A 14,164-nucleotide genomic window follows, 5' to 3' on the forward strand; every position below is an offset into this window, starting at 1 on the left:
TTAAGAGTGTGAAGGAGTTCTGAGACCATGAAGTTGGAGAGCTGCTGCTTTAAGCTTTTAGCGACCCAGTTATTTTCACCTTTGAATTTTTTGTTTTTTTTTTATCCTGTGTTTGCACTAATGGAAGGCATGCTGATGAAAGGATCATTCAGAATTTTTGTTACATGTTTCGATACCCATTATCTGGGATCCCATATGTCCCAGCAGACACCAGAACATAGTAAATCCTACTGGTACGAGTCAGTGAATGCATGGTAAGAATAACTCAGAGACGTTTGAGTCCCTTGAAAAGTACCACTGCAATACATTCTTTCTTATTGGAAAGGCATTATTTACTGTTCAGAAGCTAGAAAAGAAAGAAGCCAGTAACACCTGGAAACAACGCATGGCATAAAGGAGAGAGAGAATGGCCACTGTGACTGAAGAAGACTGGCAATAGCTTATTCTTCCAGTCAGTACATTGTTGTGAGCACATCGTAACTGGGAAACATACTGAAGAGGCGTATCTCACAGAAATAAAGGGAAACCTTCAAAAGTTTAGAAAGTTCACACATCTGGGAGGCATCACCCAAGACAGTGCTCAGTCTACACAAAAATGAGGTTCCCACTCAGAATTTTTGAGTTTCACACATTTCAAAAGGCTCCCACCTTGAGGCTGGCCACATTAAAATTGGGTTCCCTCCTTCCCAAAGAACTCCAGAAACATAAAAAGTGGTTGGGATGTAGTGTGTCCCGGGACTCCCTGAAGAGTTAAACTCCAACACGTGTGTCCTAGATACCGTAATGTTTATGGTAGAATTGTTCATGGTAGCAGAAAATCCTGGGAACATTTCAAATGTCTGTCAGCAGCAGAGTGAGTAAATGGTGCGTTCAGCCAGTAAAATGCTCTCTGGCAGCAGCGTGGATGAACAAACAAGGGAGTGAAAAAAACAAGTCACAGATGGTATATCCAGATTACCGCGTTTTTCTAAAGTTCAAAAACAGCAAAACTAAACAACTTATTATTTAGGAATACATACATAAGTGGCAATGCTAAAGAGGCAAAGGAATGGTTAACAAGGGTAACCTCGGAGAACAGGGGGGGAGTGCTCTTGCAAGTCAGTTTCTGAGGGACTGGTAGTGATCTGTTCCCTAGTCTCTGTGGGGACACAGTGGGTTTTTCCCCTACTGATAAGCTGTCCACGTATACTTTTCAAGCTCTCTTGCATACATGATATATTTTATCATACACAAGAAGAGGTTAGAAGGAAATAAGCCAAAAGGTCAACTTTGGTTATACTTAGGTGGTGAAATTATACATAATTTCCATTTTCTTCTTCATTTTCTTATTTTAACATATTTCCCTTTATAAATAAGGAAAAATTAATAATGCTTTTAAATTTAAAAAATCAGGATGGCTGTTGTTGTTAGGTGCCGTCCAGCTGGTTCTGACTCATAGCGACCATATGTACAATAGAATGAAACGCTGCTTGGTCTTGCGCCGTCTTTACAATCATTGTGCTTGAGCCCATTCTTGCAGCCATGGTGTCAATCCATCTCATTGAAGGTCTTCCTCTTTGTTGCTGAACTTCTGTCTTACCAAGCATGATGTCCTTCTCAGGGATTAGTCCCTCCTGATAACATGTCCAAAGGATGGTGAGACAAAGTCTCACTATCCTTGCTTCTAAGGAGCATTCTGACTGTACCTCTTCCAAGACAGATTTGTTGTCCTGGCAGTCCACGCTATATTCAGTATTGTTCGCTGACGGCACAATTCAAAGGCATCAATTCTTCTTCGGTCTCCCTTATTCATTGTCCAGCTTTCACGTGCATGTGAGGCTATTGAAAACACCATGGCTTGGGTCAGGAGCACCTTAGTCCTCAGAATAACATCTTTGCTTTTCAACACCTTAAAGAGGTCTTTTGCAGCAGATTTGCCCAGTGCAATGCGTCATTTGATTTCTTGACTATTGCTTCCATGGGAGTTGATTGTTGTTGTTAGGTGCTGTTGAGTTGATTCCAACTCATAAAATCCTGTGTACCACAGTATGAAACACTGCCTGGTCCTGCGCCATCCTTAAAATCATTATGCTTGAGCCCGTTGTTGCAGCCGCTGTGTCAGTCCATCTCATTAAGGGTCTTCGCCTTTTCCACTGACCCTGTACTTTACCAAGCATGATGTCCTTCTCCAGGGACTGATCCCTCCCGACAACGTGTCCAAGGTATATAAGATGCAGTCTCGCCATCCTTGGTTCTAAGGAGCGTTCTGGTTGTACTTCCAAGATGGATTTGTTTGTTTCTTTGGCAGTCCTTGGTATATTCAAAATTCTTTGCCAACACCACAATTCAAAGGCGTCAGTTTTTCTTCGGTCTTCCTTATTCATTGTCCAGCTTTCACATGCATATGATGCAATTGAAAAATACCGTGGCTTGGGTCAGGCACACCTTAGTCTTCAGGGTGACATCTTTGCTCTTCAGCACTTCAAAGAGGTCCTTTGCAGCAGATTTGTCCAATGCAATGTGTCTTTTGATTTCTTGACTGCTGCTTCCATGGCTGTTGATTGCGGATCCAAGTAAAATGAAATCCTTGACAACTTCAATCTTTTCTCCATTTATCATGATGTTGCTCATTGGTCCCGTTGTGAGGATTTTTGTTTTCTTTATGTTGAGGTGCCATCCATACTGAAGGCTGTGGTCTTTGATCTTCATCAGTAAGCACTTCAAGTCCTCTTTACTTTCAGCAAGCAAGGTTGTGTCATCTGAATAACACAAGTTGTTAATGACCACCCAAAAAAAAACGCGTTGCCATTGAGTCAATTCTGACTCTTAGTGACCCTATAGGACAGAGTAGAACTGCCCCGTAGAGTTTCCAAGGAGAGCCTGGTGGATTTGATCTGCCGACCTTTAGATTAGCAGCCATAGCACTTAACCGGTACGCCGCTAGGGTTTCTGTTGTTGTGAGTCTTCCTCAAATCCTGATGCCCCGTTCTTCTTCATATAGTCCAGCTTCTTGGATTATTTGCTCAGCATACACATTGACTAAGTATGGTGAAAGGATACAGCCTTGACACACTCCTTTCGTGACTTTAAACCATGCAGTATCCCTTTATTCTGTTAAGTGACTGCTTCTTGGTCTATGTACTGGTTCCTCATGAGCTCAATTAAGTGTTCTAGAATTTTCATTCTTCCCAATGTTATCCATAATTTGTTATAATCTACACAGTCCAGTGCCTTTGCATAGTCAATAAAACACAGGTAATGCCTTTCTGGTGTTCTCTGCTTTCAGCCAGGGTCTGCCTGACATCAGCAGTGATATCCCTTTTTTCACGTCCTTTTCTGAATTCAGCTTGAATTTCCGACAGTTACCTGTTGTACTGCTGCAACTGCTTTTGAACAATCTTCAGCAAAATTTTACTTTGTGTGTGATATTAATGATACTGTTTAATAATTCCCGCATTCTGTTGTATCACCTTTCTTTGGAATGGGCATAAATATGGATCCCTTCCAGTCGGCTGGCCAGGTAGCTGTCTTCCAAATTTCTTGGCATAGATGAATGAGCCCTTCCAGCGCCCTACCCATTTGTTGAAACATTTCAATTGGTGTTTTGTCAATTCCTGGAGCCTTGTTTTTCCCCAGTGCCTTCCGTGCAGCTTGGACCTCTTCCTTCAGGACCATCCATTCTTAGTCATATGCTGCCTCCTGATATGGCTGAACATCGATCAGTTCTTTTTGGTACAGTGACTATGGGTATGTATTCCTTCCATCTTTCAATTCTTCCTGTGTCCTTTAATATCTTCCCAGTAGAACCCTTCAGTATTGCAACTCAAGGCTTGAATTTTTCTTCATTTCTTTCACCTTGAGAAACGCCAAGCGTGCTGTTCCCTTTTAGTTTTCTAACTACAGGCCTTTACACATTTCATTATAATACTTTGTGTTTTTGAGCTGCCCTTTGAAATCTTCTGTTCAGCTCTTTTACTTCACATTTCTTCCTTTCGTTTTAGCTACTGTACATTGAAGAGCAAGTTTCAGAGTCTTGCGACATCCATTTGGGTCTTTTGTTTCTCTCATTTTCATGACCTCTGGCTTTCGTCGTGTGTAATGTGGTTGATGTCATTCCACAGCTCATCTTGTCTTCAGTCACTAGTGTTCAATGCATCAGATCTACTCTTGAGATGGTCTCTATATTCAGGTGGGATACACTCAAGGTTGTACTTTTGCTCTAATTTTCTTCAGCTTCGACTTGCATATGAGCAGTTGATGGTCTTTTACACAGTTGGCCCCTGGCTTTGTTCTAACTGATGATGTTGAGCTTTTCCATGGTCTCTTTGCACAGATGTAGTTGACTTGATTCCTGTGTATCGTTTGTTAAGGTGCACATGTATAGTCGCTGTTGATGTTGTTGAAAAAAGGTATTCCCAATGAAGAAGTCATTGGTCTTGAAAATTCTATCACGTGATCTCCAGTGTCATTTCTATCACCAAGGCCATATTTTCCAGCTACCAGTCCTTATTGTATGTTTCCAATTTCCCCATTCCAATCACCAGTAATTATCAATGCATCTTGATTGCATGTTTGATCAATTACAGACTGCAGAAGTTGATAAAAATCTTTAGTTTCTTCATCTTTGGTTTTAGTAATTGGTGCATGAATTTGAATAATAGTTGTATTAACTGGTCTTCCTTGTAGGCATTTGGATATTATCCTATCACTGACAGCGTTGTACCTCAGGATAGATCTGGAAATGTTCTTTCTGACGACAAATGCAGTGTCGTTCCTCTTCAATTGTCATTCCTGGCACAGTGGCCTGTTTGACTCTCTGATTCACAATAGCCAGTACTAGTCCATTTTATCTCACTAATGCCTAAGATATTGATGTTTATGCATTCCATTTCATTTTCAACAACTTCCAGTTTTCCTGGATTCATACTTTATACATTCCACGTTCCTATTATTAATGGATGTTTGTAGCTGTTTCTCATTTTGAGTTGTGCCACATCAGCAAATGAAGGTCCTGAAAGCTTGACTCCATCCACTTTGTTAAGGTAGATTCCACTTTGAGGAGATAGCTCTTCCCCAGTCGTCTTTTGAGTGCCTTCCAACCTGAGGGGCTCATCTTCTGGCACTATATCAGACAGTGTTCCACTGCTATTCATAGGGTTTTCACTGGCTAATTTTTTCAGAAGTAGACTGCAAGGTCCTTCTTCCTAGTCTGTCTTAGTCTGAAAGCTCAGCTGAAACCTGTTCACCAAGGGTGACCCTGCTGGTATTTGAAATACTGGCGGCACAGCTTCCAGCATCACAGCAACCTGCAAGCCCCCCCCCGCCAAGTACAACACACTAGGATAGCAGTTGTCCTACCTTAAGTGCCCTAAATTCTTCTGAAGTGCCACTTAAATACGAGATTTTCCTGAAACAGAGTTTTAATGTGTAAATGACCAAATCAGACTTGTGGTGACTGTTCTAAATTGTTGTTACTCGACGTACAGGGGTAATAAAAACCATACTTTATTTTTTCATTGTACATTAATGATGTGGGTGAACTAGAGTTCAGTAGGATACTGCAGCATGGCCAAAATATATATATTCTTTGAGATTTCCTTTACCAAATAGAACTGAAAGACACTGAAGTCTACACTCTTACGATTGTGCTCTTAATAATTTTTTAAAGTTAAGCAGTAATAACTTTTATTGAAGACTTACTTTATGTTAAGCACTGTTCTAGGCTTTCTGCGTGGAATAGCTTGTTAAATCTTCATAGCATTTTATGAAGGTTATTATCTCTGTTTTACAGGTGAGGAAATTGGCACAGAGGTATTAAACAGCTCATACATAAGTTACTTAAAAAAAAAAAAAATCAGTCAAGTCACTCTAGACCCAAATCCCTCAGCCTTAAGCACCCAGTCAGGTCAGCAGTTGCAGCACTCCACACCTTTAGTGGTTTGTTGCATAACCATCTCAGAAGGCTTATTTTTGGATATGAAGGCTGATGTTCCATACATCCACGTGAATGCCACATATTGACAAAAATGCTTTATAGATATGCTAAAATATAATTAAGGGACGTATTCCTAAATTTATGAAAAGATCGGATGGCAGCACAGAACATTTCTGCATGTTTTGTCTACATACTGAAACTGATAACTAATCCACAGGTTTCAATCTGGCTACACAGCCTAAACTGCATTAAGGAAAAATGGAATTTCGAACAAATGACCCCACTGAGGACATAGAAAGAGGCTTCAGGGAGGTCATTTCCGCCACGTGAACTAGAACGTCACATCCGTTAGTGTAGGGTATGCTCTGTGTCGTCACTGTACCTGCAGAGGAAACGCAGATGAGGATCTAGAATTTGGCTTGTATTATAGATCGTTGGATGACTAAGAGTTCCTTCCCTTCAGTATAAACCATCACACTTTTTTTCCTTCCCATAACGTTGAAAAGAAAATACTTGCTTAACTGGAACACTAAGACATTTCCATACTCTAGTGGTTGAATTATTGAGTTTTAATTGGTTTTCATGGCTTTCTATAAGACTATGTAAAATAGGGAAGATAGTGTTGGAGAATTACTAGAGATAGGTAGTAGTGCCCCATATTAACTGATAGAGAATTAAGAGACTCTAAAGATACCCCTTGGTTGCTGCGTGGCAATGGAAAAAGGATAGATGGAATAAATGTGAGAGGCTAAATGAGGACTATTTTAGGTCCTGTCAAAGATGCGGATAAATCAAGGGAAATAAAGAGAAACCTGCTTTATTTTGTTACAGTTGTGTATGTATGTATAGAAAGGGGTTGTTTCTTACTAGCTGATTTTATTTTGCTGAAACAGAGGGACACAGAACAAACTAATGATTACGTCTGCAATGGGCAGTTTTCACAAATCTGGCTAGGATTACGGTGGTTTCTATGTTTAAACTGTGCATCTTGTCTTTATTTCCTCCACTTCAGACCTCATATGCTTTTTAGAACTTACTGTGTGGTCTAGAAGTCTTGAAAAACCTTGATTTTTTTATGCTGTCTAGGCAGAGGAAGAAGGTTATTTTGAAGCGTTCAAAAATGAACTTGAAGCTTTCAAGTCAAGAGTAAGACTTTGTTCTCAGTCACAAAGTTTTCAGCCTATGACGGTTCAGAATCATGTTCTCCATTCTGCTGTTGGATCTGTAGGTGTATTGGAATCCTTACCACAGGTAAGTGGGAAAAGTAAATGTTTGTTGTATAAATGTATTCATGTAATTCTCTTTCTTTTGGATCACTCTTTCTTCTTACATGTAACATATGTATGACCATGTTACATATTCTTGCCCCAGGATATAACCCTGAGTGTCATTCCATGCCATCATGCCATGTTTTGGCTCTGTCTCCTCTATCTCTTAGATATTTAGAGGGAAACCAAATTCCATCTCCTTTTAGTATGGAAGAGATGAGTTGTACCTCAACATTCTTAAGGGTGTGTGTTATCTGTGGATGGTCTCAATCATAAACTCCTCGAGATGGCTTCTGAGGGCTTCTCATTCTGAGTAGAACTATGTAAATCCTTATTATTAGGATGAGTTAGCTTCAATGCATACCTCCAAGTGGCAAACTAGGCACAATTGTCCCTCAGTATCCACAGGGGATTGGTTCTAGGACCCCTCACAGATAACCGGAATCCATGGATGTCAAGTCACTTATATAAAATGGCATAGTATTTGCATATTACCGGCACACATCCTCCCATATACTTGAATCATCTCTAGATTACTTATAACAGCTAATACAATGTAGATGCTATGTAAATGGTTGTTAATGCTTACACTTAACACTTAACGCCTCCTCAGTCTTTGCAAGCACTTTATTATGAACCAGAGAGACCTTGTTGCCAATGTAGGGGCATCACTAACACTTCCAAGAATTTCACCTTCTTTCTGCTTTACTGTGTGAACGTTTAATTCGTTCTTACCAGCCTTATGACCCACTTCAGCAAGCAACATGCCACTTTTCAAAAGATACAAGATTTTTATTTTCTTGTGGAGAGAGAGCACTGTATGCACCCTCTTAGCCTTTGAGGGATTGCTTTGACCACTTAATTGCTTTTTAGGGGCGATTTTTTCATAGAAAGGATGCATACAACTAGTGAACAAATGAGACGCTAGGCGAACAATAAGCGCTAGAGAGAAATCAAGGATCTATGAAATGGCGGGAGGCTACAGTAGGGTATGCCGACATGTCACTTCACTCACGTAACCGTGTAGTGCTTGGCGCGTGGCAAGTTCAAGTTTTGCTTTTTGGAACTTTCTTTTTTCCCCCAGTTATTTTCCATCTGCAGTTGGTCAAGTCCACGGATGCGGAACCCATGGATACAGAAGACCAGCTGTAATTCCTTGCATGAGTTTATTATTATCCCCTTAAATGTTAGTGGTGCCTGCCAGATCTAACATCGTTAGTACACGTTAATGTAGCTGATGCTAAGCTGCCAACCGATAGAGCCTCTTCAGAGTCTTCTCTTAGATCAAGATGAAACAATGTCACCAGCATCAAAGAATGTCAAAAAGAAGAGGGGATTAGAGCACTGGTCTGTCTTATATTACTTAGGGCTACATTTTTAGGTCACCTAGAACCCAGTTATCTGTCATTTCTAGACCCCAAGATTTTAATACCACCTTTAGCCTGATGGCACAGTGTTTAAGCGCTCGGCTGCTAACCAAAAGGTCTGCAGTTTGAATCCACCAGCCGCTCCTTGGAAACGCTATGGGGCAGTTCTGCTCTGTCCTATAGGGTCGCTATGAGTCAGAATTGACTTGAGGGCAATAGGTTTTTTTGTTTTGTTTTGTTTTGTTTTGTTTTGTTTTTAGCAATTTTAGTCTGTTGCCTTCACAGTGAGAAGGGAAGTGTCACTCAGAAGACAGTGTGAGGGAGTCCTGTATGTACTTTCAAACCTCATAAAGTGGTAGAAGTTGAGAGATTTTCGGCATCTTAATCTTATGTTGCTATAATTTCACCAGTCCAGTGTAGGCCAGAGGAACACTTTAAGAAAAGCAGTTGATCACGTCTAACTTAGACTAGAATATTAACCTCGAGGGTGGAAATAATCATTAAAAGTCTGATTTTTAAATAATTGGTAATGCTGCCCCCTTAGTGTAAGCAGTAATCTCCCTAGGTTTGTCTTACAGATTATCTCAACATTATTTCAGTACATTGATGATTTTCTCCAATTTCTTGAGATACAGCCACAGGGAAGTATACTTTGCAAGGGAATTTCATGACTAAGTCACTTTCAAGTCCAATATATAAACCTCCTAAAATTAAGACGTCACATAATGGATACAAAGGAAAAAAGACTTTGAAAGATGCCACTGACGCTAGACTCAACAGGGAAAAATAAACATTGAGATATCATTAAGAAGCCTCTCTTACCAAGAAGTTGTTGCTAGTTTGAGAAGTTCTTGGCATACGTGTCAGATGGCAGCTGAGGTCAGCTGGAGGGCATCCTTTCAGGTCTTCGGGGACAGGGGCTGGGATTGTACAAGGTGACACTGGGGTGAGTTGCTGACATCATCAGGGTAACTGAGACCTAACGCATCTGGGCTAACAGACCAGTTCCTCATGGTGTGAGAATTTGAACATCCTGGTCCAGTCCTCTTGGGAGAGAAGGGCAAGATAAAATTGCAGCTAGACGTGTGGAAGGAATATTGATGGGTTGAGGGAAGTAGGATACGATGAGAGGTAACCTGAGGGACCAGGTAGTCAACGAAGGAGGTTTAGAAGAAAATCTTACCTTAATGGTAACATCCCATTTTCATATCAATTTATAGCTTGTGAAACACTTCCACATATCATTTGATCTTCTCCAAAAACCCTGTAAAGTATAGCTACTACTAGTAGCTCCATTTTATGGATGAGTAAACTAAAGTTCATAGAGGTTAAATAATGTACCTAAAGTCACATGGTAAATGATGGAGTTAATATTCCGATCCTGGACTTCCATTCTGCTTTACTGCAGCAGCTCGCACCAGACGGCTGTGGAATCTGTGCCACACTCAGGACAAGAGAATCGTATCTTGAGCGCTCTTGGAAAGAACTATGGTCTCAAAGCAAGAAACATGCTGAGAATGTCCCTAGATAGGAGTATGGAGGATCGGTGGGGTGTAAGTGTAGGTTAGCTTAGGTGTGTTGGCATTCAATGTATTTTGTATTTAAGTCTCTCCATGTTCAAGTGTCTGACACTTCTGACAGAGATAGACGGATGAGTCCTGGAAAATTTCTTCAGCCAACTCATCATACTCAAAATTCTTATGGAAAACTGGAGCCTAGTCTTAGTATTAAGTACTATGATGACATGTGCAAAGAGCTGGAGATAGAAAACCAAAAGGGAAGAACATGCTTGGCGTTTCTAAACCTGAACTGAAGAAAAAATTCAAGCCTCGAGTTGCAATAGTGAAGGATTCTATGGGGAAAATATTCAGCGATGCAGGAAGCATCAAAAGAAGATGGAAGGAATACACAGAGTCATTGTACCAAAAAGAATTAGTCGATGTTCAACCATTTCAAGAGGTGGCATATGATCAGGAACCGATGGCACTGAAGGAAGAAGTCCAAGCTGCTCTGAAGGCATTGGTGAGAAACAAGGCTCCAGGAATTGATGGAATATCAATTGAGATGTTTCAACAAACAGATGCAGTGCTGGAGGTGCTCACTCGTCTATGCCAAGAAATATGGAAGACAGCTTCCTGGCCAACTGACTGGAAGAGATCCACATTTTTGCCTATTCCCAAGAAAGGTAATCCAACCAAATGTGGAAATTATAGAACGATATCATTAATATCACATGCAAGCAAAATTCTGCTGAAGATCATTCAAAAACGGCTGCAGCAGTATATCGACAGGGAACTGCCAGAAATTCAGGCTGGTTTCAGAAGAGGACGTGGCTGATGTCAGATAGATCCTGGCTGAAAGCAGAGACTATCAGAAGGACGTTTACCTGTGTTTTATTGACTATGCAAAGGCATTCGATTGTGTGGATCATAACAAATTATGGATAACATTGCAAAGAATGGGAATTCCAGAACACTTAATTGTGCTCCTGAGGAACCTTTACATAGATCAAGAGGCAGTCGTTAGGACAGAACAAAACAAGGGAATACTGATTGGTTTAAAGTCAGGAAAGGTGTGAGTCAGGGTCGTATCCTTTGACCATACTTATTCAATCTGTATGCTGAACAAATAATCAGAGAAGCTGGACTCTGTGAAGAACAGGGCATCGGAATTTGAGGAAGACTCGTTAACGACCTGTGTTATGCAGATGACACAACCTTGCTTGCTGAAAGTAAAGAGGACTTGAAGCACTTACTAATGAAGATCAAAGACCACAGCCTTCAATATGGACTGTACCTCAACATAAAGAAAACAAAAATCCTCACAACTGGACCAATGAGCAACATCATGATAAACAGAGAAAAGACTGACGTTGTCAAGGATTTCATTTTACTTGGATCCACAATCAACAGCCATGGAAGCAGTAGTCAAGAAATCAAAAGACGTGTTGCATTGGGTAAATCTGCTGCAAAGGACCTCTTTGAAGTGTTGAAGAGCAAAGATGTCACCTTCAAGACTGAGGTGTGCCTGACCTAAGCCACGGTATTTTCAGTCACATCATATGCATGTGAAAGCTGGACAATGAATAAGGAAGACCGAAGAAGAATTGATGGCTTTGAATTGTGTTGGCGAAGAATATTGAATATACCATGGACTGCCGAAACAATGAACAGATCCATCTTGGAAGAAGTACAACCAGAATGCTCCTTAGAGACAAGGATGGCGAGACTGCGTCTTACATACTTTGGACATGTTGTCAGGAGGCATCAGTCCCTGGAGAAGGACATCATGCTTGGCAGAGTACAGGGTCAGCGGAAAAGAGGAAGAGCCTCAATGAGGTGAATTGACAGACACGGTGGCTTCAACAATGAGCTCAAGCATAACAACAATTGTAAGGATGGCGCAGGACCGGACAGCGTTACTTTCTGTTGTGCATACGGTTGCTGTGGTTCGGAACGGACTCGACAGCGTCTAACAACAACAGTGGTAATACGGTAATTTTAAGTTCTGTTCTGAAGGCCTGTGCAATTTGTCAGACCAGGCCTGTATTGTAGAGAAGGTCTTAACGCTGCATTTTTTTGGAGAGTGGGATAACATGACAAGGGTGTTAATTATTTATAAAAAGCTTAAATTTGGATGAGAGTTTAGCTTTTTTTTTTTTAATTGTGGTAAAATATATATAACAAAGACATTTCCTATTTCAACCGTTTTTACGTATACAATTCTGTGACATTTATTAACGTTTTCCATGTTGTACAACCATCACCACTAAACCTAAACCAAACCCACTGCCGTCAAGTCTACTCACAGCAACCCAGTAGGACAGAGCAGAACTGAACCACAGGATTTCCAAGGCTGTGAGTCTATGGAAGCAGACTGCAGAGTGGTGGGGTAGGTTTGAACCGCTGACCTTTCTGTTAGCACTGAACACTTTAACCTCTGTGGCACCAGGGCTCCTTCCATCACTACTATCTTCTTCCACATTTTTTCATCACCCGTAAGAGAACTGGGTGCCCCTTGTGCAATAACTGCCCCGTCCCCTTCCCATGGTAACTGCTAGTAAACTTTAGTCTCCTTTATTTGCTCATTCTAGATATTTCATGTGAGTAGGGTCATACGGTATTTGTCCTTTCGTGTCTGATGTATTTCACTCACCATGTCTTTGGGGTTCACCCATGTTGTAGCGTGTATTGGGACTTCATTGTATGTACATGCCACATTTTGTTTATCCATCTGTTCATCTGTTGGACATTTAGGTGGTTTCTACCTTTTGGCTGCTGTGAATAACGCTGCAGTGAACGTGGGTATACAAGTATCTGTTTGAGTTCTGCTTTCAGTTCTTGTGGGTGTATACGGAGGAGTGGAATTGTTGGGTCATGTACTTCTGTGTTTAAGCTTTTGAAGAACTGTTGAACTGTTTTCCATATTGGCCGCACCATTTTGCATTCCTGCCAATGGCTGAGGATTCCAGTTTCTCCATATCTTTTGAACGCTTGTCGTTTTCTGTTCCTCTGATAAAAGCAGTCTTAGGAGGGGGGAGGTGGTATTTCACTGGGGTTTCCGTTTGCATTCCCTAACGCTCAGTGTGGAAACCCTGGTGGTGTAGTGGTTAAGTGCTGCGGCTGCTAGCCAAAGGGTCGGCAGTTCACATCTGCCAGGCGCTCCTTGGAAACTACGGGGCAGTTCTTCTCTGTCCTATAGGGTCGCTATGTGTCAGAGTCAACTTGATGGCACTGGGTTTGGTTTTTCGGTTTTTAACGCTCAGTGATGGTGAGCATGTTTCTAAGTGCTGCTTGGCAACATTTTTGCTTTTAATTTTTTTTTTAATTGACAAAAATCTTGTGAAACAGGCCTAATACCATTATCTTTATTTTTTGAAAGGACTAAACCAAGACCTCTTGGATAGAAATAAATAACAGTCACCTCGTTTATCCCATAGACTAGCTTTTAGAACTGAAAAAAAAAAAAAAACACCTGTTGCCGTCGAGGGGATTCTGACTCCTAGCGACCCTAAAGGACAAAGTAGAACTGCCCCATAGGGTTTTCAAGGAGCACCTGGTGGATTCGAACTGCTGAATTTTTTTGGTTCGCAGGTGTCGCTCTTAACCCACTACAGCACCCAACTGAGGTCGAGTGTTAACATCCGAGACCTCAGTTATTTGTGCCCCTTCTTTCATAAAGATCAGAGTAGTCCAAAGTCTAACTAGTTTTTTGACTTTTACTATCAGTGAACCACAAAGTATTGTACTTTATTAAGGAACATCTTTTGAAAGATCCCTGTGGGACTGTTTTCCTCATTGGTGTTTATTAAGTAAAATAAACATAAATGAAATTAGGTGGTATTTAGAACAACCGAGTAGACAGAATTGAATTCTTGGGGAAAAATTTCCTGAAGTCCTGGGTCTTAAAGGCTTAGGTCCCTATTCATGGTACTTAAACAGATAATAGTTTTATTTTTGCATGTATTGAGGGAGGTTTCTGTTTTGTTTCAATTTTTTGAAATTGGCAAGGAGAACATTTATGCCTTCAGTTTAAAAAATAAACAAACCTAAATTAAACTTCTTTTATCCTTAGTTGACCTAAGAGTCTAAGATAGCAATCTTCAAAGTATTTTG

The 14,164-nt window shown here is 40.8% G+C and overlaps 1 protein-coding gene across 5 annotated transcripts in view; it reads left to right on the forward strand.

The window, feature by feature from the left end:
* CDC37L1 (cell division cycle 37 like 1, HSP90 cochaperone) overlaps positions 1-14,164 on the forward strand; it is a 32,430-nt gene that overhangs the window by 17,363 nt on the left and 903 nt on the right. For 3 of the 5 annotated variants that reach the window (XM_064290588.1, XM_064290591.1, XM_064290590.1), the window contains exons 6-7: positions 7,001-7,165; positions 9,958-10,652. In XM_064290588.1, coding sequence (XP_064146658.1) covers positions 7,001-7,165; positions 9,958-10,080 — 288 coding nt within the window. In that variant the 3' untranslated portion in view covers positions 10,081-10,652. Of the gene's footprint in view, positions 1-7,000; positions 7,166-9,957; positions 10,653-14,164 lie in introns of those variants that run through there. The other 2 variants (XM_064290589.1, XM_023539424.2) reach the window with 1 other exon arrangement.

This window comes from Loxodonta africana, chromosome 9 (assembly GCF_030014295.1).
Source record: "Loxodonta africana isolate mLoxAfr1 chromosome 9, mLoxAfr1.hap2, whole genome shotgun sequence".
NCBI classification, from domain to species: Eukaryota; Metazoa; Chordata; class Mammalia; order Proboscidea; family Elephantidae; genus Loxodonta; species Loxodonta africana.